The sequence below is a fragment of the Petromyzon marinus genome, chromosome 52, assembly GCF_048934315.1.
Source record: "Petromyzon marinus isolate PM22_M1 ecotype Great Lakes invasive population chromosome 52, UKy_Petmar_22M1.pri1.0, whole genome shotgun sequence".
NCBI classification, from domain to species: Eukaryota; Metazoa; Chordata; class Hyperoartia; order Petromyzontiformes; family Petromyzontidae; genus Petromyzon; species Petromyzon marinus.
Genome location: NC_133718.1, coordinates 351,418 through 376,849, shown reverse-complemented (window position 1 = coordinate 376,849; position 25,432 = coordinate 351,418). Strand labels below are relative to the sequence as shown.

At 47.2% G+C, this 25,432-nt stretch overlaps 1 protein-coding gene and 1 long non-coding RNA gene across 3 annotated transcripts in view; one reads left to right on the top strand and one right to left on the bottom strand.

The window, feature by feature from the left end:
• WDR76 (WD repeat domain 76) overlaps window positions 1-2,641 on the bottom strand; it is a 28,012-nt gene extending 25,371 nt beyond the window's left edge. Inside the window, exons 1-2 of one of the 2 annotated variants that reach the window (XM_076075058.1) lie at window positions 2,474-2,641; window positions 2,357-2,441 (exon numbers count right to left, since the gene is read on the bottom strand). In XM_076075058.1, coding sequence (XP_075931173.1) covers window positions 2,357-2,371 — 15 coding nt within the window. In that variant the 5' untranslated portion in view covers window positions 2,372-2,441; window positions 2,474-2,641. Of the gene's footprint in view, window positions 1-2,356 lie in introns of both variants that reach the window. The other variant, XM_032973739.2, reaches the window with a different exon arrangement.
• LOC142931301 (uncharacterized) lies at window positions 1,483-24,077 on the top strand. Its single transcript, XR_012947295.1, has 2 exons — window positions 1,483-2,033; window positions 23,750-24,077. It is a non-coding gene; the product is annotated as an uncharacterized LOC142931301 (long non-coding RNA).
• Window positions 24,078-25,432: the final 1,355 nt, after the last annotated feature.

Below are 25,432 nucleotides of genomic sequence, written 5' to 3'. Positions count from 1 at the left end.
CTGCACGCACTCACCGACCGCTCTCCTCTAACTCTACTCCCCTCCGTGCACTCTCTACCCCCAATCCGGAACCGCCTTCCCCTATGTTGACGACCTGTCCCGGTTCAAGTCTTGGCTCCAGATCTTTCCTTCCTCCCTCTGCCTACGACTGCCTTGACACAATGTGCCCAGTGTGTCTCTAAAGCATCTGTAGAGATACTGTCCCACTTGGATGCGATGTAAACCCAAACTGCATGGTATTTTAGCTACCGTGGATGGGTGATGGGCTGAGGCAGCCCCTTACAGGGCTAGCTGCCCTGTTGGCCAAACACAGCATTATAATTGATGAATGTCCAGAGGTTTTTTTGGGTTACATCGTGTAAATATTCACGTATCGTTAAACCCACCACCACCAGACACAGCCAATTCGTAATGTTTGTCACGTAAACAAAACATGCCAATTCGTTACTAGTACAGCACACCAGTGCGTTGGAGAGTAAGCACACGTTAAAAAAATCGAGGACGTTTCACCAGTAATTACGAGCATCATCAGGCGACAGCCAGATTTGTGGTGGTGGCGGGTTTAACGACAGATTTATATTCCTTGTAAAAGGTTTCAGTTTGGTGTTTTAACATCTTAACACCTGTTTTGTTGTTATTTTATTTTCACCTACGTGACTTTACCCAATAGAACCAAAGAGTACCTATGTGTTAAATTGATGAATGTGTTGAGTTGTTTTGTTGAATGAGCATTTAGGCACCCTCAACTCCTATTTACAGTCTTAAGCCATTGTTCGAAATTCCACGTTATTATGGCGGGGGTGAGTGCATCCATTGGGCAACCACTGTTAAACTTCCCCACAAGTTGGTACTCGTAACAGCGCATAAACGCGAGAATACAATGGACCTAGTACCGGGTAAAATACAGGAATCCTCCACTATAAATAAGGAATGCATTCCTGGGAAATGCTACTTAACTCGAAATTACTTTCAATGAACTCGAATTTCCCATACACATGTTAAAATCTTGGGTTGCGTTCCTAGCTGACATTTCTGGAAAAAAAGTGTGACTAAATATCAGGAAGTGTACAAAATGCACATTATTATAATGTACATTAATGTTAATGAATAATAAATACAAATAATTGGTTGAAAGGGGCTTGTTGATCAAGGCCTTTTGGGGTAATCAGTGGTGGCGTTATACAGACGGAGGAGTAGGATCACCACCTGCCTCTTCATCTAATGATGAATCTGGAGCTACAGGAATGTTGACCAGAGAAAGCTGGCTTTTTTGTGGGGGGGGGGGGGGGGGGGGTGGCATTTAGAGAGAAGCGAATGCATTTTGTCATCAAGGGTTGTCGGAGCTGTGTGCTCCGCGAAAATATTTGCATAGACTGAGTGGTCCGCCGGCCAACATTAAGTTTGAGAAACACCACTGTAGTTGATGTGGTGTAGTTGTTGCTGCTGCCGCGGCTGGTGATGATGTACATCGCTGCGGTGGTCAGGCACGGCCATGGCGCGCGATGTGATCCGTACGTCAACACTTTTTCCAAGCTGATATCAGAGACGTAGGGGGTGGGGTTAAAGTCAATCAGCTCAACCATCCGGTCACCAAACCTCTACCCTTCACCCTACCCTCATCCGTGCCCAGCCATAGCACCGATCTACACATTGCCGCTGCACGCGTGAACCCCGTAGGTCGCACCCATCTGTCGCCCTCAATCCACCTCCTTCCCTAACCCCGACAACATCAGCAACCTCCGTTCCCAGGTCCCGTCCCTCCATGCCTTCCGTCACCACCCTCACTGACGGCCTCTCCACCCCACCCGTCGCTCCCCCTCTTTGCCCCCCGTGTGTTCCGCCGTCGGCTTGCGTTGTAAAGCGCCCTGGATAGGGCGCTGCTATATACATCTTAAATATAACACGACACGGATAACGCAAGACAGCTATTACACAACAGCCGAGGCCTAACGCAACACAAAGCTGGCACGCGCAACAGGAGGCACAGCACAATGTCGGCAACACAAAGGTTACATCGCGCGGCGGGGCAACAGGTAAACTACACCAAGGTTACACAACATAAAAGTAGCACACCGCACTGCACAACACAAACGTTACACAACACGGGTGACATAACAAAGCCGCGGTGCCAACACACGTGTGTACACGACAGGGGACGCGATACAATTGTAACACAAAGGTTACAAAACACAACAGTAACACAACACCACGAACACACAGAACACGCACCACACGCCCGGGGACGAGCCACAGGCAGCTAACGCACGCGGGCGCCGAGTGGTTGCGCGTCTCGGGCCGTGCATCGCGGCCACGCGGCGGCGGTGGTGGTGGCGGTGGTGACACCGGCAGCACTCACGCGTGGGGAACTCATGGTGATAGCGAGACGAAGCCTCCACTTTCTCCAGCAACAACAGCCACCGCCACCAAGCGCCACCAAGCGCCTCAGCCACCAAGCACCACCGCCACCAAGCACCACCAAGTACCACAGCCACCACCACCAAGTACCACAGCCACAGCCACCACCACCAAGCGCCACAGCCACCACCACCAAGCAAAATCGCCGCCGGTTTCGGCGCCTCGCGGCCCCGCAGCCCGCGATTGGTGGGAGGGAGTCCACGGAGGGAGGTCCACGGAGGGAGGTCCACGGGCCCGGGCCAATGGGCGATGCCGTCGCCACCCCCGCGCGGGCGGGGAGGAGCGGATGGAGGGGGGCGGGAGACTGGTGGGTGGTGGGGACACTGGTGGGGGGGACACTGGTGGGGAGGGGGGACATTGGTGGGGGGGGGGACACTGGTGGGGGGGGGGACACTGGTGGGGGGGGGGACACTGGTGGGGGGGACATTGGTGGGGGGGGACACTGGTGGGGGGGGGGGACACTGGTGGGGGGGGGGACACTGGTGGGTGGTGGGGACACTGGTGGGGGGACACTGGTGGGGAGGGGGGACATTGGTGGGGGGGGACACTGGTGGGGGGGGGCACTGGTGGGGGGGGACACTGGTGGGGGGGGGGACACTGGTGGGTGGTGGGGACACTGGTGGAGGGGACACTGGTGGGGAGGGGGGACATTGGTGGGGGGGGACACTGGTGGGGGGGGGACACTGGTGGGGGGGGGACACTGGTGGGGGGGGACATTGGTGGGGGGGGACACTGGTGGGGGGGGGACACTGGTGGGTGGTGGGGACACTGGTGGGGGGGACACTGGTGGGGAGGGGGGGCATTGGTGGGGGGGGGGACACTGGTGGGGGGGACACTGGTGGGGGGGGGACACTGGTGGGGGGGGGGACACTGGTGGGGGGGGACACTGGTGGGGGGGGACACTGGTGGGGGGGGGGACACTGGTGGGTAGTGGGGACACTGGTGGGGGGGACACTGGTGGGGAGGGGGGGCATTGGTGGGGGGGGACACTGGTGGGGGGGGGGCACTGGTGGGGAGGGGGACACTGGTGGGGGGGGGACACTGGTGGGGGGGGGACACTGGTGGGGGGGGGGACACTGGTGGGGGGGGGACACTGGTGGGAGGGGGACACTGGTGGGGAGGGGGACACTGGTGGGAGGGGGGGACACTGGTGGGGGGGGGACACTGGTGGGTGGTGGGGACACTGGTGGGGGGGGGGACACTGGTGAGGGGGGAGACTCTGGTGGGGGGGGGACACTGGTGGGGGGCACTGGTGGGAGGGGGGGACACTGGTGGGGGGGGGGACACTGGTGGGGGGGGACACTGGTGGGGGGGGGGGGACACTGGTGGTGGGGGAGGACACTGGTGGGTGGTGGGGACACTGGTGGGGGGACACTGGTGGAGGGGGGACACTGGTGGGGAGGGGGGGAGACACTGGGGGGGGGGACACTGGTGGGGAGGGGGGGGAGACACTGGTGGGGGGGGGGACACTGGTGGGGGGGGGGGACACTGGTGGGGGGGGACACTGGTGGGGAGGGGGGGGGAGACACTGGTAGGGGGGTACTGGTGGAAATGATTTTCAGTATTTTGTCACAAGACGTTGGTCATTTGAGCCCGGTCAAGGGGTGCTTGCGTAGCCGCAAACGGGGGTAGTTTTGGTATTATGGGACAGATTATGGCCTCTGTAAGGTTTGGGGACATCGAATTGGTGGGTTCCATCTTGGTCTCAAAGACATTGGCCGTGCCATGTCTTTTGGGCACAGACTTTTTGGCCAGAATGCCTCTGAAGCTCTTAGTCGATCAAGGCTGTATGGAGATGTCGTCGAGGCGCCGATTGAAGTTTTTGGATTCCCCCACTCGGTTGACGTCTATGGCTGCCAGTATCCAGGCTCTGGCTAAGGAATCGGTGAATATTCCACCAGGTACTCAAATGCTTGTACCCTTGAGGTTGTCCTCTTGACCCCCTCTAATTTTCGATTTAAAGCTTTCGTGACTGCAAGGATTCATCTTCTTTGGTTCTTTCGGTAAAGTCACGTAGAATGAGAATAAAATAATAAATTGATAAAATAAAATAACACAATAATATTCTCACGACGTTTTGGCCACAACACAAGCGGCCTTCATCAGGTGAAGGGACGAGACTGTCTGGAGGACAGCGCTGGAGTGAAAAAGGCACGCTCAGATCGCGACCTTTAAGCTGTGTGAGAAGAAACAAAGCGCCTTGACAAAGGAATTAGCATAGAATTTAGCATTCAAATGGCTGAGTGATTAGCTTGTGACTGGTCACTGAAATGGCTATGTTAAAGTTAAAGCATACACATCCGCAGAGGCACCCCTTGACAAAGGAATTAGCATAGAATTTAGCATTGAAATAGCTAAGTTAAAGCATACACATCCGCAGAGGCACCCCTTGACAAAGGAATTAGCATAGAATTTAGCATTGAAATAGCTGAGTGATTAGCTTGTAACTGGTCACAGAAATAGCTATGTTAAAGTCAGAGCATATACATTCACAGAGGCACCTAGTACAAATCAAACAGGAGAATTTAGCATTGAAATAACTAGGCGAATTTAGCATTGAAATAACTGAGTGATTAGCTTGTGACTGGTCACAGAAATAGCTATGTTGAAGTCAAGGCCTACACATCTGAGCTATTCACAGTAACTGGGTATACACTACAATATATAATGAATACTATATAGTGAACCAATAAAAAACTAAAATGTAAATTACCTCAATGTTATCAATAAACTCTATATATTCTCCAATCAGCTAAGCTACAAACAATAAGTCGTTATATATCACAACGCTATATGGCGAAAAAAAATGGGTGGATTCTTACCCTCAACTTTAGCAACACGGATAGCTATGGGCCCCGTTCAGACGGACGAGTTCATCCATGGTCGGAACAGAGGAGGGGGAGAGAGACAGCTGCGAGACGCTGTTATGCTCCATGTTGTAAACCATACCATTAACCGTGGTGTGAGAGGTATTAAGAGTCAATGCCAGCGAAAGAGCTGCGGTCTGAAGGTCATCGTAAAATACAATTAATTAAGAACGGAAATGGTTTAAAACATCTTTCCAATGGTTACTAAGCCAGAATCCATCTTCTCGGTTGAAATTGTCTCTGTGCTTGTATATGTGAATGGCCTCATGAACAAATCTCTTATGGTAGCCGGTTGGTTTGCAAACAACCTCCGTCTTGGATAAGTCAATGTCATGTGAGCCCACTGAATTATAACAGTGATCTGCCACGGCACAGGAGTTCGTTCTACCGTGTTTCAAGTCTGCTTTATGTTCGCGGATGCGGTCCGAGATATGTCGTTTGGTTTCTCCAATGTAGCTACTACCACAGAGGCACTTTAGTTTGTAAACGCCCGGGTACTGTATGTCTGGAACAGCATCTTTTACAGATGGAACTAGATCACGAATTTTATGTACTGTGTTGAATCGGACCTGGATCTTGTGTTTATTCAGGATTTTGGAGATCTTTTTCAGACGGACGATTTCCAAAATACTCTTTGGTTCTATTGGGTAAAGTCACGTAGGTGAAAATAAAATAACAAAAAATCACGACGTTTCGGCCACAACAAAAGCGGCCTTCATCAGGTGAAGGGACGAGACTGTCTGGAGGACAGCGCTGGAGTGGAAGAAGCCACGCTTAGATCACGACCTTTAAGCTGTGTGAGAAGAAAAAGACCACGCGCCTTGACAAAGGAATTAGCATATAATTTAGCATTGAAATGGCTCATTGAAATAGCTAAGTTAAAGTATACACATCCGCAGAGGTACCCCTTGACAAAGGAATTAGCGCTGGAGTGGAAGAAGCCACGCTTAGATCACGACCTTTAAGCTGTGTGAGAAGAAAAAGACCACGCGCCTTGACAAAAATGAACGCTCTGAACTCGCGAATTTAAAAAACAGAAGTGATATAGTCATCCTCTCAGCCGATAAAGGCAACGCTACTGTTATTATGGATAAAGATTCATACAACAACAAAATCCAGAATCTGCTCAACGATGGAAGTTACTCAAAAATAAAAAATGACCCTACTAATAGCCTAGCGATAAAAACCAACAAGATCATCACAAGTTCGACCTCCCTAATCGACCCAACTAAACGTCCCTCCCTAAAACCTTCTGCTGCAAGACCCCCTAGATTCTATGGTCTTCCCAAGATTCATAAAGAAGGCACCCCACTTCGACCCATCGTATCCACGATCAACTCCCCTACCTATAGACTAGCCTGTTTTCTGTCAGATACCTTGCTGCCTTTCACTGGCAAGACTGCCTCAGCAGTACTCAACTCAGCCCAATTGGTCTCTATGGTCAAAGACGTTGTACTGTCCCCTGATGATATCCTTGTCAGCTTCGATGTGGTCTCTTTGTTCACCAAGGTCCCAGTACCTGATACCATTGAAATAATTGAAAATTTGGTCCAACATGGACTAGACCCCGACACACCTGCACTGGTTAGGCACTGCCTCAACAATACCTACTTTACTTGGAATGGCTCCTTCTACAAACAAAATGAGGGTACCCCCATGGGATCCCCCTTATCACCAGTGATAGCCAATATTTTCATGGAGAAATTTGAATCAGACGCCATCCAGACTTCCACCTTCAGACCTTCCCTGTGGAAGAGATATGTGGATGACACTTTCGTCATTTGGCCACATGGCCTCCCAGCTCTGAACCTTTTCCTACACCACATCAATTCCAGACATCCCGCCATCAAATTCACCATGGAAGTGGAGAAAGATGGCAAGCTACCATTCTTAGATGTTCTGTTTGAGAGGAGACCTGATGGCTCATTGGGGCATTCTGTCTACAGGAAACCCACCCACACAGATTCCTACTTGAAACCTGATTCCCACCACCACCCAGCCCAAAAGAATTATCTCATCAAAACTTTATACCATAGGGCACATTGCATTTCGGACCAACACCACCTGACCAGTGAATTAAAACATGTACACCTGGCCCTCAAAAGGAATGGTTACTCTGACCGTACCATCCGCCAAGCTGTCTCTCCCTCCATACAGAAACAACCACTTGATACTCCGGTCAAAACCATCACACTTCCATATATAGCAGGTGTTACTAAAAAGATTTCCAAAGTTCTAAACAAACACAAGATCCAGGTCCGGTTCAATACAGTACACAAAATTTGTGATCTGATCCCATCCGTTAAGGATGTCATTCCTGATTTACAGTACCCCGGGGTTTACAAATTGAGTTGTACCTGCGGTGATTGCTACATCGGTGAGACAAAGCGACATGTCTCTGACCGAATTCGCGAGCACAAATCAGATTTGAAACACGGCAAAACGAATTCTTCTGCCGTGGCTGATCACTGTTACAACACTGTGGGGGATCACGATATAATTTTCTCCGATACCAAGGTTCTTTGCAAACCCACAGGCTTTTATCAGAGATTTGTTCATGAAGCAATTCAGATCTACAAACACAGACACAATTTCAACCAAAAGAATGGTTTCAAATTAAGCAACCATTGGAAAGATGTTCTAAATCGAACTAAACATTAAACTAATTTCAATGGTACAGTATATTTTTCAAGTAGTGGTACCCCAAACTTTCGCAGCTCTTATAAATTCCCCCTTTTCACACCATCAATAGGTAAACTCCCCCCTCCCCCCCCCCCCTGCACCAAACTGCGAGTCCACCGGCACGTACACCACCTCTTTCCTAAAATCCGCCAATCAAATGCTAATTTTTATGCTAATTTCTTTGTCAGAACACCTTGTTTGCTCGCACACAGGTCCGATGTCTGAACGTGGTTGTGTTTCGCTAAATTCTCCTGTTTGATTTGTACTAGGTGCCTTGGTGAATGTATATGCTCTAACTTTAACATAGCTATTTCTGTGACCAGTTACAAGCTAATCACTCAGCTATTTCAATGCTAAATTCGATGCTAATTCCTTTGTCAAGGGGTACCTCTGCGGATGTGTATACTTTAACTTAGCTATTTCAATGAGCCATTTCAATGCTAAATTATATGCGAATTCCTTTGTCAAGGCGCGTGGTCTTTTTCTTCTCACACAGCTTAAAGGTCGTGATCTAAGCGTGGCTTCTTCCACTCCAGCGCTAATTCCTTTGTCAAGGGGTACCTCTGCGGATGTGTATACTTTAACTTAGCTATTTCAATGAGCCATTTCAATGCTAAATTATGTGCTAATTCCTTTGTCAAGGCGCGTGGTCTTTTTCTTCTCACACAGCTTAAAGGTCGTGATCTACGCGTGGCTTCTTCCACTCCAGCGCTGTCCTCCAGACAGTCTCGTCCCTTCACCTGATGAAGGCCGCTTGTGTTGTGGCCGAAACGTCGTGATTTTTTGTTATTTTATTTTCACCTACGTGACTTTACCCAATAGAACCAAAGAGTATGGATCCTAGCAGTCACGAAAGCTTTAAATTCTAGTTCCAAAATCCTGAATAAACACAAGATCCAGGTCCGATTCAACACAGTACATAAAATCCGTGATCTAGTTCCATCTGTAAAAGATGCTGTTCTAGGCATACAGTACCCGGGCGTTTACAAACTAAAGTGCCTCTGTGGTAGTAGCTACATTGGAGAAACCAAACGACATATCTTGGACCGCATCTGCGAACATAAAGCAGACTTGAAACACAGTGGAACGAACTCCTCTGCCGTGGCAGATCACTGTTATAATTCAGTAGGCTCACATGACATTGACTTCTCCAAGACGGAGGTTCTTTGCAAACCAACCGGCTACCATGAGAGATTCGTTCAAAGGCCATTCACATATACAAGCACAGAGACAATTTCAACCGAGAAGATGGATTCTGGCTTAGTAACCATTGGAAAGATGTTTTAAACCATTTCCGTTCTTAATTAATTGTATTTTACGATGACCTTCAGACCGCAGCTCTTTCGCTGGCATTGACTCTTAATACCTCTCACACCACGGTTAATGGTATGGTTTACAACATGGAGTATAGCAGCGCCTCGCAGCTATCTCTCTCCCCCTCCTCTGTTCCGACCATGGATGAACTCGTCCGTCTGAACGGGGCCCGTAGCTATCCGTGTTGCTAAAGTTGAGGGTAAGAATCCACCCATTTTTTTCGCCATATAGCATTGTGATATATAACGACTTATTGTTTGTAGCTTAGCTGATTGGAGAATATATAGAGTTTATTGATAACATTGAGGTAATTTAGATTTTAGTTTTTTATTGGTTCATTATATATTATTCAATATATATTGTAGTGTATACCCAGTTACTGTGAATAGCTCAGATGTGTACGCCTTGACTTCAACATAGCCATTTCTGTGACCAGTCACAAGCTAATCACTCAGTTATTTCAATGCTAAATTATCCTGTTTGATTTGTACTAGGTGCCTCTGTGAATGTATATGCTCTGACTTTGACATAGCTATTTCTGTGACCAGTTACAAGCTAATCACTCAGCTATTTCAATGCTAAATTCTATGCTAATTCCTTTGTCAAGGGGTGCCTCTGCGGATGTGTATGCTTTAACTTTAACATAGCCATTTCTGTGACCAGTCACAAGCTAATCACTCAGCCATTTCAATGCTAAATTCTATGCTAATTCCTTTGTCAAGGCACTTTGTTTCTTCTCACACAGCTTAAAGGTCGCGATCTGAGCGTGCCTTTTTCACTCCAGCGCTGTCCTCCAGACAGTCTCGTCCCTTCACCTGATGAAGGCCGCTTGTGTTGTGGCCGAAACGTCGTGAGAATATTATTGTGTTATTTTATTTTATCAACTTCTTTGGTTCTTTCGGTAAAGTAACGTAGAATGAGAATAAAATAATAGATTGATAAAATAAAATAACACAATAATATTCTCACGACGTTTCGGCCACTCTAGCGCTGTCCTACCAGACAGTCTCGTCCCTTCACCTGATGAAGGCCGCTTGTGTTGTGGCCGAAACGTCGTGAGAATATTATTGTGTTATTTTATTTTATCAATTTATTATTTTATTCTCATTCTACGTGACTTTACCGAAAGAACCAAAGAAGATGAATCCTTGCAGTCACGAAAGCTTTAAATCGAAATTTATTTTATCAATTTATTATTTTATTCTCATTCTACGTGACTTTACCGAAAGAACCAAAGAAGACCCCTCTAATTTCTTAGCACGAAGCTCTTCCTTTGTGGGGGCCCTGACGGTCATGGGAGCAAACCAGGAGCCCTTTTTACAAGTTTTAAATGCAGGTCCGTCGCAGGTGGTTATCCAGGCTGGCACCGTTTTGGCGCACTGCTCCTTCTGCGGGAGACACCGTGCCTGTTAATAGTCTTGTTGGTGGCGTAGTTGGGGCTGACGATTCGAACGGAGTGTGGATTGACAGGCTATGCGTGGAGAATCCGCACTTATCTTTTGACGAGCAGAATCGGCTTCGGGCGCTTTTAAATCAATTTGGCGATGTTTTTAGTCAGGGAAAATTTGATATTGGCCGAACTTCCCTGTTGTCTCATCATATATACAGTGAGGGAAAAAAGTATTTGATCACCTGCTGATTTTGTACGTTTGCCGACTGACAAAGAAATTATCAGTCTGTAATTTTAATGGTCGGTTTATTTGAACAGTGAGAGACAGAATAACAAAAAAATCCAGAAAAACGCATGTAAAAAATGTTATAAATTGATTTGCATTTTAATGAGGGAAATAAGTATTTGACCCCCTCTCAATCAGCAATATTTCTGGCTCCCAGGTGTCTTTTATACAGGTAACGACCTGAGATTAGGAGCACACTCTTAAAGGGAGTGCTCCTAATCTCAGCTTCTTACCTGTATAAAAGACACCTGTCCACAGAAGCAATCATTCAATCAGATTCCAAACTCTCCACCATGGCCAAGACCAAATAGCTCTCCAAGGATGTCAGGGACAAGATTGTAGACCTACACAAGGCTGGAATGGGCTACAAGACCATTGCCAAGCAGCTTGGTGAGAAGGTGACAACAGTTGGTGCGATTATTCGCAAATGGAAGACACACAAAAGAACTGTCAATCTCCCTCGGCCTGGGGCTCCATGCAAGATCTCACCTGGTGGAGTTGCAATGATCATGAGAATGGTGAGGAATCAGCCCAGAACTACACGGGAGGATCTTGTCAATGATCTCAAGGCAGCTGGGATCATAGTCACCAAGAAAACAATTGGTAACACACTATGCCGTGAAGGACTGAAATCCTGCAGTGCCCGCAAGGTCCCCCTGCTCAAGAAAGCACATATGCATGCCCGTCTGAAGTTTGCCAATGAACATCTGAATGATTCAGAGGACAACTGGGTGAAAGTGTTGTGGTCAGATGAGACCAAAATGGAGCTCTTTGGCATCAACTCAACTCGCCGTGTTTGGAGGAGGAATGCTGCCTATGACCCCAAGAACACCATCCCCACCGTCAAACATGGAGGTGGAAACACTATGCTTTGGGGGTGTTTTTCTGCTAAGGGGACAGGACAACTTCACCGCATCAAAGGGACGATAGACGAGGCCATGTACCGTCAAATCTTGGGTGAGAACCTCCTTCCCTCAGCCAGGGCATTGAAAATGGGTCGTGGATGGGTATTCCAGCATGACAATGACCCAAAACACACGGACAAGGCAACAAAGGAGTGGCTCAAGAAGAAGCACATTAAGGTCCTGGAGTGGCCTAGCCAGTCTCCAGACCTTAATCCCGTAGAAAATCTGTGGAAAGAGCTGAAGGTTCGAGTTGCCAAACGTCAGCCTCGTAACCTTAATGACTTGGAGAAGATCTGCAAAGAGGAGTGGGACAAAATCCCTCCTGAAATGTGTGCAAACCTGGTGGCCAACTATAAGAAACGTCTGACTTCTGTGATTGCCAACAAGGGTTTTGCCACCAAGTACTAAGTCATGTTTTTGCAGAGGGGTCAAATACTTATTTCCCTCATTAAAATGCAAATCAATTTATAACATTTTTGATATGCGTTTTTCTGGATTTTTTTGTTGTTATTCTGTCTCTCACTGTTAAAATAAACCTACCATTAAAATTATAGACTGATAATTTCTTTGTCAGTGGGCAAACGAACAAAATCAGCAGGGGATCAAATACTTTTTTCCCTCACTGTAGACATTGGAAATTCGCCTCCTATTCATTTGTACTCTCACCGGCTAAGCCCTAGAGAGAAAGATCATGTCCACCTGGCAGTTGATGAGATGTTGGCAGCGGACATCATTTCTAGATTTAAAGCTTTCGTGACTGCAAGGATCCATACTCTTTGGTTCTATTCGGTAAAGTCACGTAGGTAAAAAATAAAACGACAAAAAATCACGACGTTTCGGCCACAACACAAGCGGCCTTCATCAGGTTAAGGGAACAGGCTGTCTCGAGGACAGCGCTGGAGTGGAACACAGCCATGCTCAGACCGCGACCTTTAAGCTGTGTGCGAGAAAACAAGGTGCCTTGACAAAGGAATTAGCATAAAAAATTAGCATTTGATTTCCCGACTTAGTATAGAAGTGGTGTACGTACAATCGGAATCGGAAAGGGTTTTATTCGCCATGAAAGTTCACACCGACACGGAATTTACTTTGGCAGGATGGTGCATACATTCAACATATAGGAATCTAAAATCTTAAATAAGTTTTAAACAAGTCTTACTATAATAATAATAAGGGTTAAAAGTCTAACTTACACCAAGGGGCTGAAGTATATAAAATTGAATAAATATCGAATATAAAATAGCTTTAAGATATAATTTAAAAATAAAAAATACAAATAGGTTAACATAGTTAATATCGGCAAGGTGTCATTATGTAGATAAAATGTTAAAATCAGTGTAAGCCCTTGGCCTTATTTAACAGGCCAGCAGCAGATGGGAAGAAACTGTTTTTATGGCGTGAGGTTTTGGTCCTGATGGACCGAAGCCTTCTGCCGGAGGGGAGTAGCTGAAACAGAGAGTGTCCAGGGTGGGAGGAATCGGCCACAATCTTCCTCACTCGCCTCATGGTCCTTGTGTCCATGTCCTCGAGGGTTGGTAGATTGCAGGCAATTACCTTCTCAGCAGTGTGGATGATACGCTTCAGTCTGCTCTTGTCCTTGGCAGTGGCAGCAGCGTACCAGACGGTTATGGAGGAGGTGAGGATGGATTCAATGATCGCTGTATAGAATTGCACCATCATTGTCTTTGGCAGGTTGAATTTCTTCAGCTGCCGTAGAAAGTACATCCTCTGTTGAGCTCTCTTGGTGAAGGAGCTGATGTTCAGTTCCCACTTGAGGTCCCGGGAGAGAATAGTGCCCAGGAAGCGGAAGGACTCTACAATTTTGACTGGGGAGTCTAACAGGGTGATGGGGGTGATTGGGGCTGTATTCTTCCTGAAGTCCACAACCATCTCAACTGTCTTTAGAGCATTTAGCTCTAAGTTGTTCTGGCTACACCAGGTCACCAGGTTGTCAGCTTCCCACCTATAGTCAGACTCATCCCCACCAGAGATCAGCCCAATGAGGGTGGTGTCGTCCGCAAACTTCATGAGTTTGACGGACAGATGATTGGAGGTGCAGCTGTTGGTATACAGGGAGAAGAGCAGTGGGGAAAGGACGCAGCCCTGAAGAGTTCCGGTGCTGATGGACCTGGAGTCAGAGACTTGTGTTCCCAGCTTAACGCACTGCTTCCTGTCAGACAGGAAGTCTGTGATCCATTTACAGGTGGTGTATGGCACGTTCAGCTGGAAGAGCTTGTCCTGAAGCAGGGCAGGGATGATGGTGTTGAAGGCAGAGCTGAAGTCCACAAACAGGATCTTGGCGTAGGATGCTGGGGCGTCCAGATGCTGTAGGGTGAAGTGGAGGGCCATGTTAACTGCGTCGTCCACAGACCTGTTGGCTCTGTAGGCAAACTGAAGGGGGTCCAGGAGAGGGTCTGTGATGGCTTTGAGGTATGCCAGGACCAGGCGCTCAAAAGACTTCATTACCACAGATGTAAGGGCGACCGGTCTGTAATCATTTAGTCCTGTTGGCCTTAGCTTTTTGGGCACAGGGATGATGGTGGAGGACTTGAGACAGGCTGGTACATGGCATGTCTCCAGGGAGGTGTTAAAGATGTTGGTGAACACCGGAGACAGCTGGTCAGCGCCGTGCCTGAGGGTGGCTGGAGAGACAGAGTCCGGCCCGGCTGCTTTGCGTGGATTCTGCTTCTTGAAAAGTCTATTAACTTCTCCCTCCTGAAAGGAGAGAGTCGTCTCTCTAGTATGGGTGGGGGATGGGGCCTCTTGGGTGGGAAGGGGTGGTTCAGGACAGTCCAATTGTCTTTCAAATCTACAGTAGAACTCGTTCAGGTCGTTGGCTAGGCGGGAGTCGTTAGTGGTGTGGGGGGCTCTGGGTTTGTAGTTGGTGATCTGCCTGAGCCCTCTCCAGACAGAAGCAGCGTCATTAGTAGAGAACTGGTGTTTTAGTCTCTCTGAGTACAGTCGTTTAGCCTCTCTCACCGCTTTGCTAAACCTGTTCTTCGACTCCTTGAATCAAGTGCACATGCCGGTTGGCGCGGGGGGGGGGGGGGGGTGGAGGGGGAGTTTCCCTATTGATGGTGTGAAAAGGGAATTTAAGAGCTGTGAAAGTTTGGAGTACCACTGCTTGAAAAATATACTGTTCCATTGAAAATTAGTTTAATGTTTGGTTCGATTTAGAACATCTTTCCAATAGTTGCTTAATTTGAAACCATCTTCTCGGTTGAGAAGTGAACAAATCTCTGATAAAAACCCGTGGGTTTGCAAAGAACCTTGGTTTTGATTTAAAGCTTTCGTGACTGCAAGGATTAATCTTCTTTGGTTCTTTCGGTAAAGTCACGTAGAATGAGAATAAAATAATAAATATATGAAATAAAATAACACAATAAAATTCTCACGACGTTTCGGCCACAACACAAGCGGCCTTCATCAGGTGAAGGGACGAGACTGTCTGGAGGACAGCGCTGGAGCAAAAAAGCCATGCTCAGATCGCGACCTTTAAGCTGTGTGAGAAGAAACAAAGCACCTTTACAAAGGAATTAGCATAGAATTTAGCATTGAAATAGCTGAGTGATTAGCTTGTGACTGGTCACAGAAATAGCTATGTTAAAGTTAAAGCATACACATCCGCAGAGGCACCCCTTGACAAAGGAATTAGCATAGAATTTAGCATTGAAATAGCTGAGTGATTAGCTTGTGACTGGTCACAGAAATAGCTATGTTAAAGTCAGAGCATACACATTCACAGATGCACCTAGTACAAATCAAACAGGAGAATTTAGCATTGAAATAACTAGGAGAATTTAGCATTGAAATAACTGAGTGATTAGCTTGTGACTGGTCACAGAAATGGCTATGTTGAAGTCAAAGCCTACACATCTGAGCTATTCACAGTAACTGGGTATACACTACAATATATAATGAATACTATATAGTGAACCAATAAAAAACTAATATGTAAATTGCTTCAATGCTATCAATAAACTCTGTATATTCTCCAATCAGCTAAGCTACAAACAATAAGTCGTTATATATCACAATGCTATATGGCGAAAAAATGGGTGGATTCTTACCCTCAACTTTAGCAACACGGATAGCTACGGGCCCCGTTCAGACGGACGAGTTCATCCATGGTCGGAACAGAGGAGGGGGAGAGAGACAGCTGCGAGACGCTTTTATACTCCATGTTGTAAACCATACCATTAACCGTGGTGTGAGAGGTATTAAGAGTCAATGCCAGCGAAAGAGCTGCGGTCTGAAGTTCATCGTAAAATACAATTAATTAAGAATGGAAATGGTTTTAAACATATTTCCAATGGTTACTAAGCCAGAATCCATCTTCTCGGTTGAAATTGTCTCTGTGCTTGTATATGTGAATGGCCTCATGAGCAAATCTCTTATGGTAGCCGGTTGGTTTGCAAACAACCTCCGTCTTGGAGAAGTCAATGTCATGTGAGCCCACTGAATTATAACAGTGATCTGCCACGGCAGAGGAGTTCGTTCTACCGTGTTTCAAGTCTGCTTCATGTTCGCGGATGCGGTCCGAGATATGTCGTTTGGTTTCTCCAATGTAGCTACTACCACAGAGGCACTTTAGTTTGTAAACGCCCGGGTACTGCATGTCTGGAACAGCATCTTTTACAGATGGAACTAGATCACGGATTTTATGTACTGTGTTGAATCGGACCTGGATCTTGTGTTTATTCAGGATTTTGGAGATCTTTTTAGTGACCCCTGCAATGTAGGGTAAGGTGATGGTTTTGAGTGGCTCCACAAGAGGATCCTTCTTCATGACTGGAGTGATGGCTTTGCGGATTGTGTAGTCGGAGTAACCATTAGCCCTGAGAGCCTGGTGTACGTGCTTGAGTTCACTGGTAATGTGTTCCTGGTCGGAAATGCATTGGGCTCTATGGTATAGAGTCTTGATGAGGGAGTTCTTCTGGGATGGATGGTGGTGGGAATCCGGTTTCAAGTAAGCATCTGTATGGGTAGCTTTCCTGTAGACAGAGTGGCTCATTGAACCATCATGTCTCCTTTTAATTAAGACATCAAAAAAGGGTAGTTTGCCATCTTTTTCGACCTCCATAGTAAATCTGATGGCTGGGTGTATGGAATGCTAAATTCTCCTGTTTGATTTGTACTAGATGCCTCTGTGAATGTGTATGCTCTGACTTTAACATAGCTATTTCTGTGACCAGTCACAAGCTAATCACTCAGCTATTTCAATGTTAAATTCTATGCTAATTCCTTTGTCAAGGGGTGCCTCTGTGGATGTGTATGCTTTAACTTTAACATAGCTATTTCTGTGACCAGTCACAAGCTAATCACTCAGCTATTTCAATGCTAATTTTTATGGTAATTCCTTTGTCAAGGCGCTTTGTTTCTTCTCACACAGCTTAAAGGTCGCGATCTGAGCGTGGCTTTTTCGCTCCAGCGCTGTCCTCCAGACAGTCTCGTCCCTTCACCTGAGGAAGGCTGCTTGCGTTGTGGCCGAAACGTCGTGAGAATTTAATTGTGTTATTTTATTTTATCAATGTATTATTTTATTCTCATTCTACGTGACTTTACTGAAAGAACCAAAGAAGAAGAACCTTGGTATCGGAGAAAATTATATTGTGATCACCCACAGCTTTGTAACAATGATCAGCTACGGCAGAAGAATTCGTTTTACCGTGTTTCAAATCTGATTTGTGCTCGCGAATTCGGTCAGAGACATGTCGCTTTGTCTCCCCGATATAGCAATCACCGCAGGTACAACTCAATTTGTAATCCCCGGGGTACTGTAAGTCAGGAATGACATCCTTCACGGATGGGATCAGATCACCAATTTTGTGTACTGTTTTGAACCGGACCTGGATCTTGTGTTTGTTTAGAATTTTGGAAATCCTTTTTGTAACGCCTGCTATATATGTGGTAGTGTGATGGTTTTGACCGGAGTATCAAGTGGTTGTTTCTGTATGGAGTTAGAAACAGCTTGGCGGATGGTACGGTCAGAGTATCCATTCCTTTTGAGGGCCAGGTGTACATGTTTTAATTCACTGGTCAGGTGGTGTTGGTCCGAAATGCAATGAGCCCTATGGTATAAAATTTTAAATCGAACCAAACATTAAACTAATTTTCAATGGTACAGTATATTTTTCAAGTAGTGGTACCCCAAACTTTCGCAGCTCTTAAATTCCCTTTTCACACCATCAATAGGGAACCCCCCCCCCGCGCCAACCGGCATGTGCACTTGCATGTACACCACGTCTATGCTAAGTCGGGCAATCAAATGCTATTTTTTTATGCTAATTCCTTTGTCAAGGCACCTTGTTTTCTCGCACACAGCTTAAAGGTCGCGGTCTGAGCGTGGCTGTGTTCCACTCCAGCGCTGTCCTCGAGACAGCCTGATCCCTTCACCTGATGAAGGCCGCTTGTGTTGTGGCCGAAACATCGAGATTTTTTGTTGTTTTATTTTTTACCTACATAGAACCAAAGAGTATGGATCCTTGCAGTCACGAAAGCTTTAAATCTAGAATTGATAACCTCTACGGGGAGGGCTTTCACCTATCTGTTAGAGCTTTTAACAGACAACGGGACAAGAAGTCACGCTCATCGAGACGCTGACCTTCCTCAAAAGATGTCGCGATCACAAGGTAATACCCATCGCTTTCACACTCACTTCTGCTGCTGTATCTTCTCCGAATTCTATACAGATTCTGTTTAAGGCCAGCCTATCTTTAATCTCAGAGAGGATAAGGCTACTCCGATTTGAACTCGATACTTTAAACAGGACTCTCCTACAAGCTCATTTAATATTAACACAAAAAATGTCACCTTCTGATTGGAATCACATAGACAACATGACTGCTTCTTCTGCTGATTCACTGTCAGTCAAATGTAAAGCTAACCTGATTTCTAAATTCAACCACCTATCAAAGAAGAACCCAGTTCCACATATAACAAAACTAGACGTAAACAAAATCGTCATTAATCAGAGTAGCACCCCGATTTCGGACAATCTGAAAACAGAACTGGCTAGGGGACCGAATTTTGGTGTCACCCCAAAACACATACCAGTAGATGATATCATCTCTCAGGTCGATGTAGCCCTCAAAGGCGTGGGACACATCCAAGCAGACGTTGCGAGAGCTGAAATAGCCACTATTCTTAAGAATGCTAAGAAACCCATTAGTAACATCAGCAAATATGAACGCTCTGAACTCGCGAATTTAAAAAACAGAAGTGATATAGTCATCCTCTCAGCCGATAAAGGAAATGCTACTGTAATTATGGATAAAGATTCATACAACAACAAAATCCAGAATCTGCTCAACGATGGAAGTTACTCAAAAATAAAAAAAAATGACCCTACCAATAGCCTAGCGATGAAAACCAACAAGATCATCACAAGTTCGACCTCCCTAATCGACCCAACTAAACGTCCCTCCCTCAAACCTTCTGCTGCAAGACCCCCTAGATTCTATGGTCTTCCCAAGATTCATAAAGAAGGCACCCCACTACGACCCATCGTGTCCACGATCAACTCCCCTACCTATAGACTGGCCCGTTTTCTGTCAGATACCTTGCTGCCTTTCACTGGCAAGACCGCCTCAGCAGTACTTAACTCAGCCCAATTGGTCTCTATGGTCAAAGACGTTGTACTGTCCCCTGACGATATCCTTGTCAGCTTCAATGTGGTCTCTTTGTTCACCAAGGTCCCAGTACCTGATACCATTGAAATCATTGAAAATTTGGTCCAACATGGACTAGACCCCGATACACCTGCACTGGTTAGGCACTGCCTCAACAATACCTACTTTACTTGGAATGGCTCCTTCTACAAACAAAATGAGGGTACCCCCATGGGATCCCCCTTGTCACCAGTGATAGCCAATATTTTCATGGAGAAATTTGAATCAGATGCCATCCAGACTTCCACCCTCAGACCTTCCCTGTGGAAGAGATATGTGGATGACACTTTCGTCATTTGGCCACATGGCCTCCCAGCTCTGAACCTTTTCCTACACCACATCAATTCCAGACATCCCGCCATCAAATTCACCATGGAGGTGGAGAAAGATGGCAAGCTACCATTCTTGGATGTTCTGTTTGAGAGGAGACCTGATGGCTCATTGGGGCATTCTGTCTATAGGAAACCCACCCACACGGATTCCTACTTGAAGCCTGATTCCCACCACCACCCAGCCCAGAAGAATTCTCTCATCAAAACTTCATACCATAGGGCTCATTGCATTTCGGACCAACACCACCTGACCAGTGAATTAAAATATGTACACCTGGCCCTCAAAAGGAATGGATTACTCTGACCGTTCCATCCGCCAAGCTGTTTCACCCTCCATACAGAAACAACCACTTGATACTCTGGTCAAAACCATCACACTACCATATATAGCAGGCGTTACTAAAAGGATTTTCAAAATTCTAAACAAACACAAGATCCAGGTCCCGTTCAATACAGTACACAAAATTCGTGATCTGATCCCATCCGTGAAGGATGTCATTCCTGACTTACAATACCCCGGGGTTTACAAATTGAGTTGTACCTGCGGTGATTGCTATATCGGGGAGACAAAGCGACATGTCTCTGACCGAATTCGCGAGCACAAATCAGATTTGAAACACGGTAAAACGAATTCTTCTGCCGTAGCTGATCATTGTTACAACGCTGTGGGTGATCACGATATAATTTTCTCCGATACCAAGGTTCTCTGCAAACCCACGGGTTTTTTTCAGAGATTTGTTTACGAGGCAATTCAGATCTACAAGCACAGACACAATTTCAACCGAGAAGATGGTTTCAAATTAAGCAACCATTGGAAAGATGTTATAAATCGAACCAAACATTAAACTAATTTTCAATAGTACAGTATATTTTTCAACTAGTGGTACCCCAAACTTTCGCAGCTCTTAAATTCCCTTTTCACACCCATCAATAGGGAAACTCCCCTTCCCCCCCCATGCCAACCGGCATGTGCACTTGCATGTACACCACTTCTATGCTAAGTCGGGCAATCAAATGCTATTTTTTTATGCTAATTCCTTTGTCAAGGCACCTTGTTTTCTCGCACACAGCTTAAAGGTCGCGGTCTGAGCGTGGCTGTGTTCCACTCCAGCGCTGTCCTCGAGACAGCCTGATCCCTTCACCTGATGAAGGCCGCTTGTGTTGTGGCCGAAACGTCGTGATTTTTTGTTGTTTTATTTTTTACCTACGTGACTTTACCGAATAGAACCAAAGAGTAGCGGACATCATCTCTCCCTCTAACAGCCCATGGGGGGCTCCCATAGTTTTGGTTTAAAAACGGGATGGGGGTCCCCGGTTTTTGTGTTAATTTTCGAAAATTTAAGAAGGTCTCCGTGGCTGATGCCTACCTGCTTCCCCGTATGGATGACTTGCTGGATGCTCTCTCGGGTGCACGGTTCTTTTCAAGCCTAGACTTGTTGTCGGGGTTCTGGCAGCTACCATTGGATGACGAATCGAAACCTAAAACCGTGTTCCGCACACCCAAGGGTTTGTTCCATTTTAATCGGCTCGCTATGGGTCTCCATTCTGCTCTGGCCACTTTTCAGCACCTCATGGAGTTGGTCTTGGTGGGCCTTAAGTGGGACTCGTGTCTCATATATTTAGACGACATTGTTTTCAGCCGCACATTCGTTGAGCATTTGCAATGCATAAGATCGATCTTCGTTAAGGTTCGTGCTGCTACCCTCAAATTTAAACCACAAAAATGCCATTTGCTGCAATCATTCGTTAAGTGTTTGGGCCGTGTGGTGAGCGCGTCAGGGGTTGCTACCAACCGTGACAAAACTGCCTGTGTGTGTGCATGGCCAACCCCTACATCGGTGGCAGAGGTTCGCAGTTTTGTCAGGTTTGCTTCATACTACCACTGATTTGTCCGGGATTTCGCAACCATCGCCAAGCCACTCCACACGCTGTCCGCGAAGGGCCAAAAGTTTCGTTGGGGCAAGAAAAAGGATTCGTTTGTTGCGCTTCGGGATTCCCTTGCGAACACGCCTCCCCTGGGTTACCCCGACTTCGCACTGCCCTTTGTCCTGGACACTGATGGCAGTGACTTGGGCATAGGGGCTGTACTTTCCCAGGTGGTTGACGGCGCCGAACGGGTTGTAGCCTATGGCAGCCGCGTGTTGTCCTCCACAGAACAGCATTATTGCGTAACGCGTAGAGAGCTGCTAGCCATTGTCTACTTCGTTCAGTTGTATAGGCCCTACTTGTATGGTAAGCGATTTATCATCCGTACGGATCATGCCGCCTTGCAATACTCCTTGCGCATAAATCACCCTCCCGGTCAGCTGTACCGCTGGCTCGAAGTGCTTCAGGAGTATTCTTTTGATGTCATTCACAGAAAGGGGGCACAGCACAGTACCGCGGACGCCTTGTCTCGATTGGCACCGGACGGTGGATGTGCATGCGTGATGGGCGCTAGTCGCTGCAGGCCTGCAGCTGGGAGCGCGCCTCAGTTGGTGGTGACTGCCGGCGCAGCTCCTTTTCAGGGAGTGTCAATGCCTGCAGATTGCGGATTGGGCTTCTCTCACAGTGAATGGTCCTACCTACAGATGGAGGATACCTCTCTGTTGAAATTACAGCGCCGCATTAAACCGGCCGACCATAAGACCACTTCAGAGTGGTCCCCAGCTGTTGCCCTTCATGATGGCCTCCTTATTCAGTGGGACGCTGAGTTACAGAGGTACTGTGTTGTGGTGCCCACAGTCCTCCGAGGGAAACTTACCCGCGTAATGCATGAGAAATTAATGCACTTTGGTGTTCAGAAAACTTTGTTAACTATGAAACGTAACTATTATTGGTCGGACATGGAGGACGACATGGCACTGCTCATCAAGGGCTGTTAGGATTGTGCCCACTGGAAGCCTCTGGTTCTGCAAAATCGGCCCCCGCTGCAATCGATCAAGCTATCACGCGTTAACGAACTTGTGGCCCTTGACATTTTAGGCCCATTTCCAATTTCTCAAAGGGGCCACAAGTATCTCTTGGTCGGGGTGGAGTACCTCACCCACTGGCCCATGGCGTGGCCCTTGCCTGATCAGTCGGCCACGTCCATAGCCGATGCCTTTTTGCACAGCTATGTGTTAGACAAGGGGGCCCCCGAGCAACTCCTTACGGACCAGGGTAGACATTTTTCTTCAAGACTGCTCAAGGAGGTCTGTGACCTCCTGGGCACAAGGAAGATCAGAACTTCGCCCTACCACCCTTAAACTGATGGAATGGTAGAGTGCTTACATTGCACTCTCACGTCCATGTTGTGCCACCAAGTGAACGCGACTCAGTCGGATTAGGATTTGTATATTTCGAGCGTCCTTGCTGCATATAGGTTGGCCCTTCACGCCTCAATGGGATTTTCCCCTTTTTATTAAATGTATGGGAGGGAACCCGAACCCCCAATGCATATTCAATGGGGCATGAGCCCGTCTAAAAAGGGGTCCGCCGTGTCCACCTCAATGAAAGTCACACTTGACAGTTAGCGGGAAGCATGTGAGGCCACTACAAGCAATTCGGCCAACCGGCAAGCAGCTAATGAGCGGTTGGAGGAACACTGGGGATTCAGGCTTCTGTGGAGAAAGAGAGATAAAGAGTGGCTGCATTGCCCGCAGGTACCCCTAGGGACGTCCCTTAAATTACATCACCTGTGGCAGGGTCCTGTTGAGGTCATTGAGGTCCGCCGGCCACAATGTGTGCGTATCCGGTTTGGCCGGCGTCACTGGATTGTTCACCCATCTAGGTTGAAGAGATATGTGTTGCCCTGTCCTGATGATTCATCTCCAAGTCCGGAACGGCCGGTGCCTGATGTGTCCGACGAGCCGGACCATGAAGATCGGGAAGCGGTGCGTCAAAGAGTTTCTTTTCTTCTGCCCACAGGACCCCACCACTTGGCTCCCGAGGAGTCGGCTGCACAGTCGTCGGGAGGAGAACCGACACACAAGGACGCACCACCCTTGCACAAGCAAGCAGGATACTGCTCGTGGGAGTGGACTGGCGTCAGGAACGGTGCTGAGCACCTCCTTCTGGGCACATTATCAGCAGATGTCCGTTGTCGCCGACGGTGTGGTCGGCACAATGGACCGAGGGATGGAGGCCTTCTTTGCACTTACAGTTCTGCCTCATTACCCTTGCTTTTCCCTTGCAAACGGCACTGCCTCCTCACTTCCCATGTTGTTATTGTTATAATTGATGTTGTTCTTGCTGATTGCTGTCGGCTCTTCTGCGATTTTTTATTAATGTTAGCAGCTGGGATAACCGATTTTTTTATGTGGGGGGGGGGGGGGGGTGTTGTAGAGGAGCATTGTAAGTAACCAATGAGGGGGCGAGCGGAGGAAGGTGCGAGCTGGTTGAGAGTTATGCAGGGCCAAGGATGATGTAACGTCATGGGTTACACAAGGGGATTTCGGAAAGCACTTTCGGGAAAGTAGGCGGGGCCGAGCTGGGGGGAGGAACCGCCCAAAGGGCGGCTCCATGACGAAGGCGTGGTCGTCTTTGGGGGCCAGGGTAAGGACCGGCTGGAGTAGGGGTTTCTCTCCTCGTCGCGGGGCGGTGTTGGCTGATCCCCCGCCCAAGGGAAGACAAGTGAGAGAGCTCAAGGGATAGCCGGGGTAGGATCCAAATAGTTATTCAGTGTCCGTGTGAAGGACGGTGATAGAGTGCACCTACACTGGTGTGAGGGTAGGATGCCGAGTGAGAGTGTGCGTTAATAAATGGCAACGTGAAACCAGGTCAACCTGAAACAAGGTCAACCTGAAACCAGGTCAACATAAAGTCAGGTCAACGTGAAACAAAGTCAACATAAAACCAGGTCAATGTGAAGCCAGGTCAACGTGAAAACAGGTCAATGTAAAAACCAGGTCAACGTGAAACCAGGTCAACATGAAACCAGGTTAACGTGAAACCAGGTCAACGAAAAAACCAGGTCAACATGAAACCAAGTCAACGTGAAATCAGGTCAAAATTAAGCCAGGTCAACATAAAACCAGGTCAACGTGACACCAAGTTAATGTAAAAAACAGGTCAACCTGAAACCAAGTCAACATTAAACCAGGTCAACAGGAAACCATATCAACGTGAAACCAAGTTAATGTAAAAACCAGGTCAACGTGAAACCAGGTCAACATAAATCCAGGTCAACTTAAACCAGGCCAACGTGAACCCAGTCCACATAAAACCAGGTGAACGTGAAACCAGGACAATGTGAAACAAAGTCAATGTGAAACCAGGTGAATGCCAAACTAGATCAATGTGAAAACAGGTCAACGTGAAACCAGGTCAAAATAAAGCCAGGTCAACATAAAACCAGGTCAACGTGACACCACGTTATCGTGAACAACAGGTCAACGTGAAACCAGGTCAACGTGAAACCAGGTCAATGTGAAATCAGGTCGAAATAAAACTAGGTCAAAATAAAACCAGGTAAACGTGAAACCAGGTTCACGTAAAACCATGTCAACGTAAAACCAGGTCAATGTGAAACCAGGTTAACGTGAAACCAGGTCAATGTGAAACCAGGTCAATGCCAAACCAGGTAAATGTGAAACCAGGTGAACGTGAAAC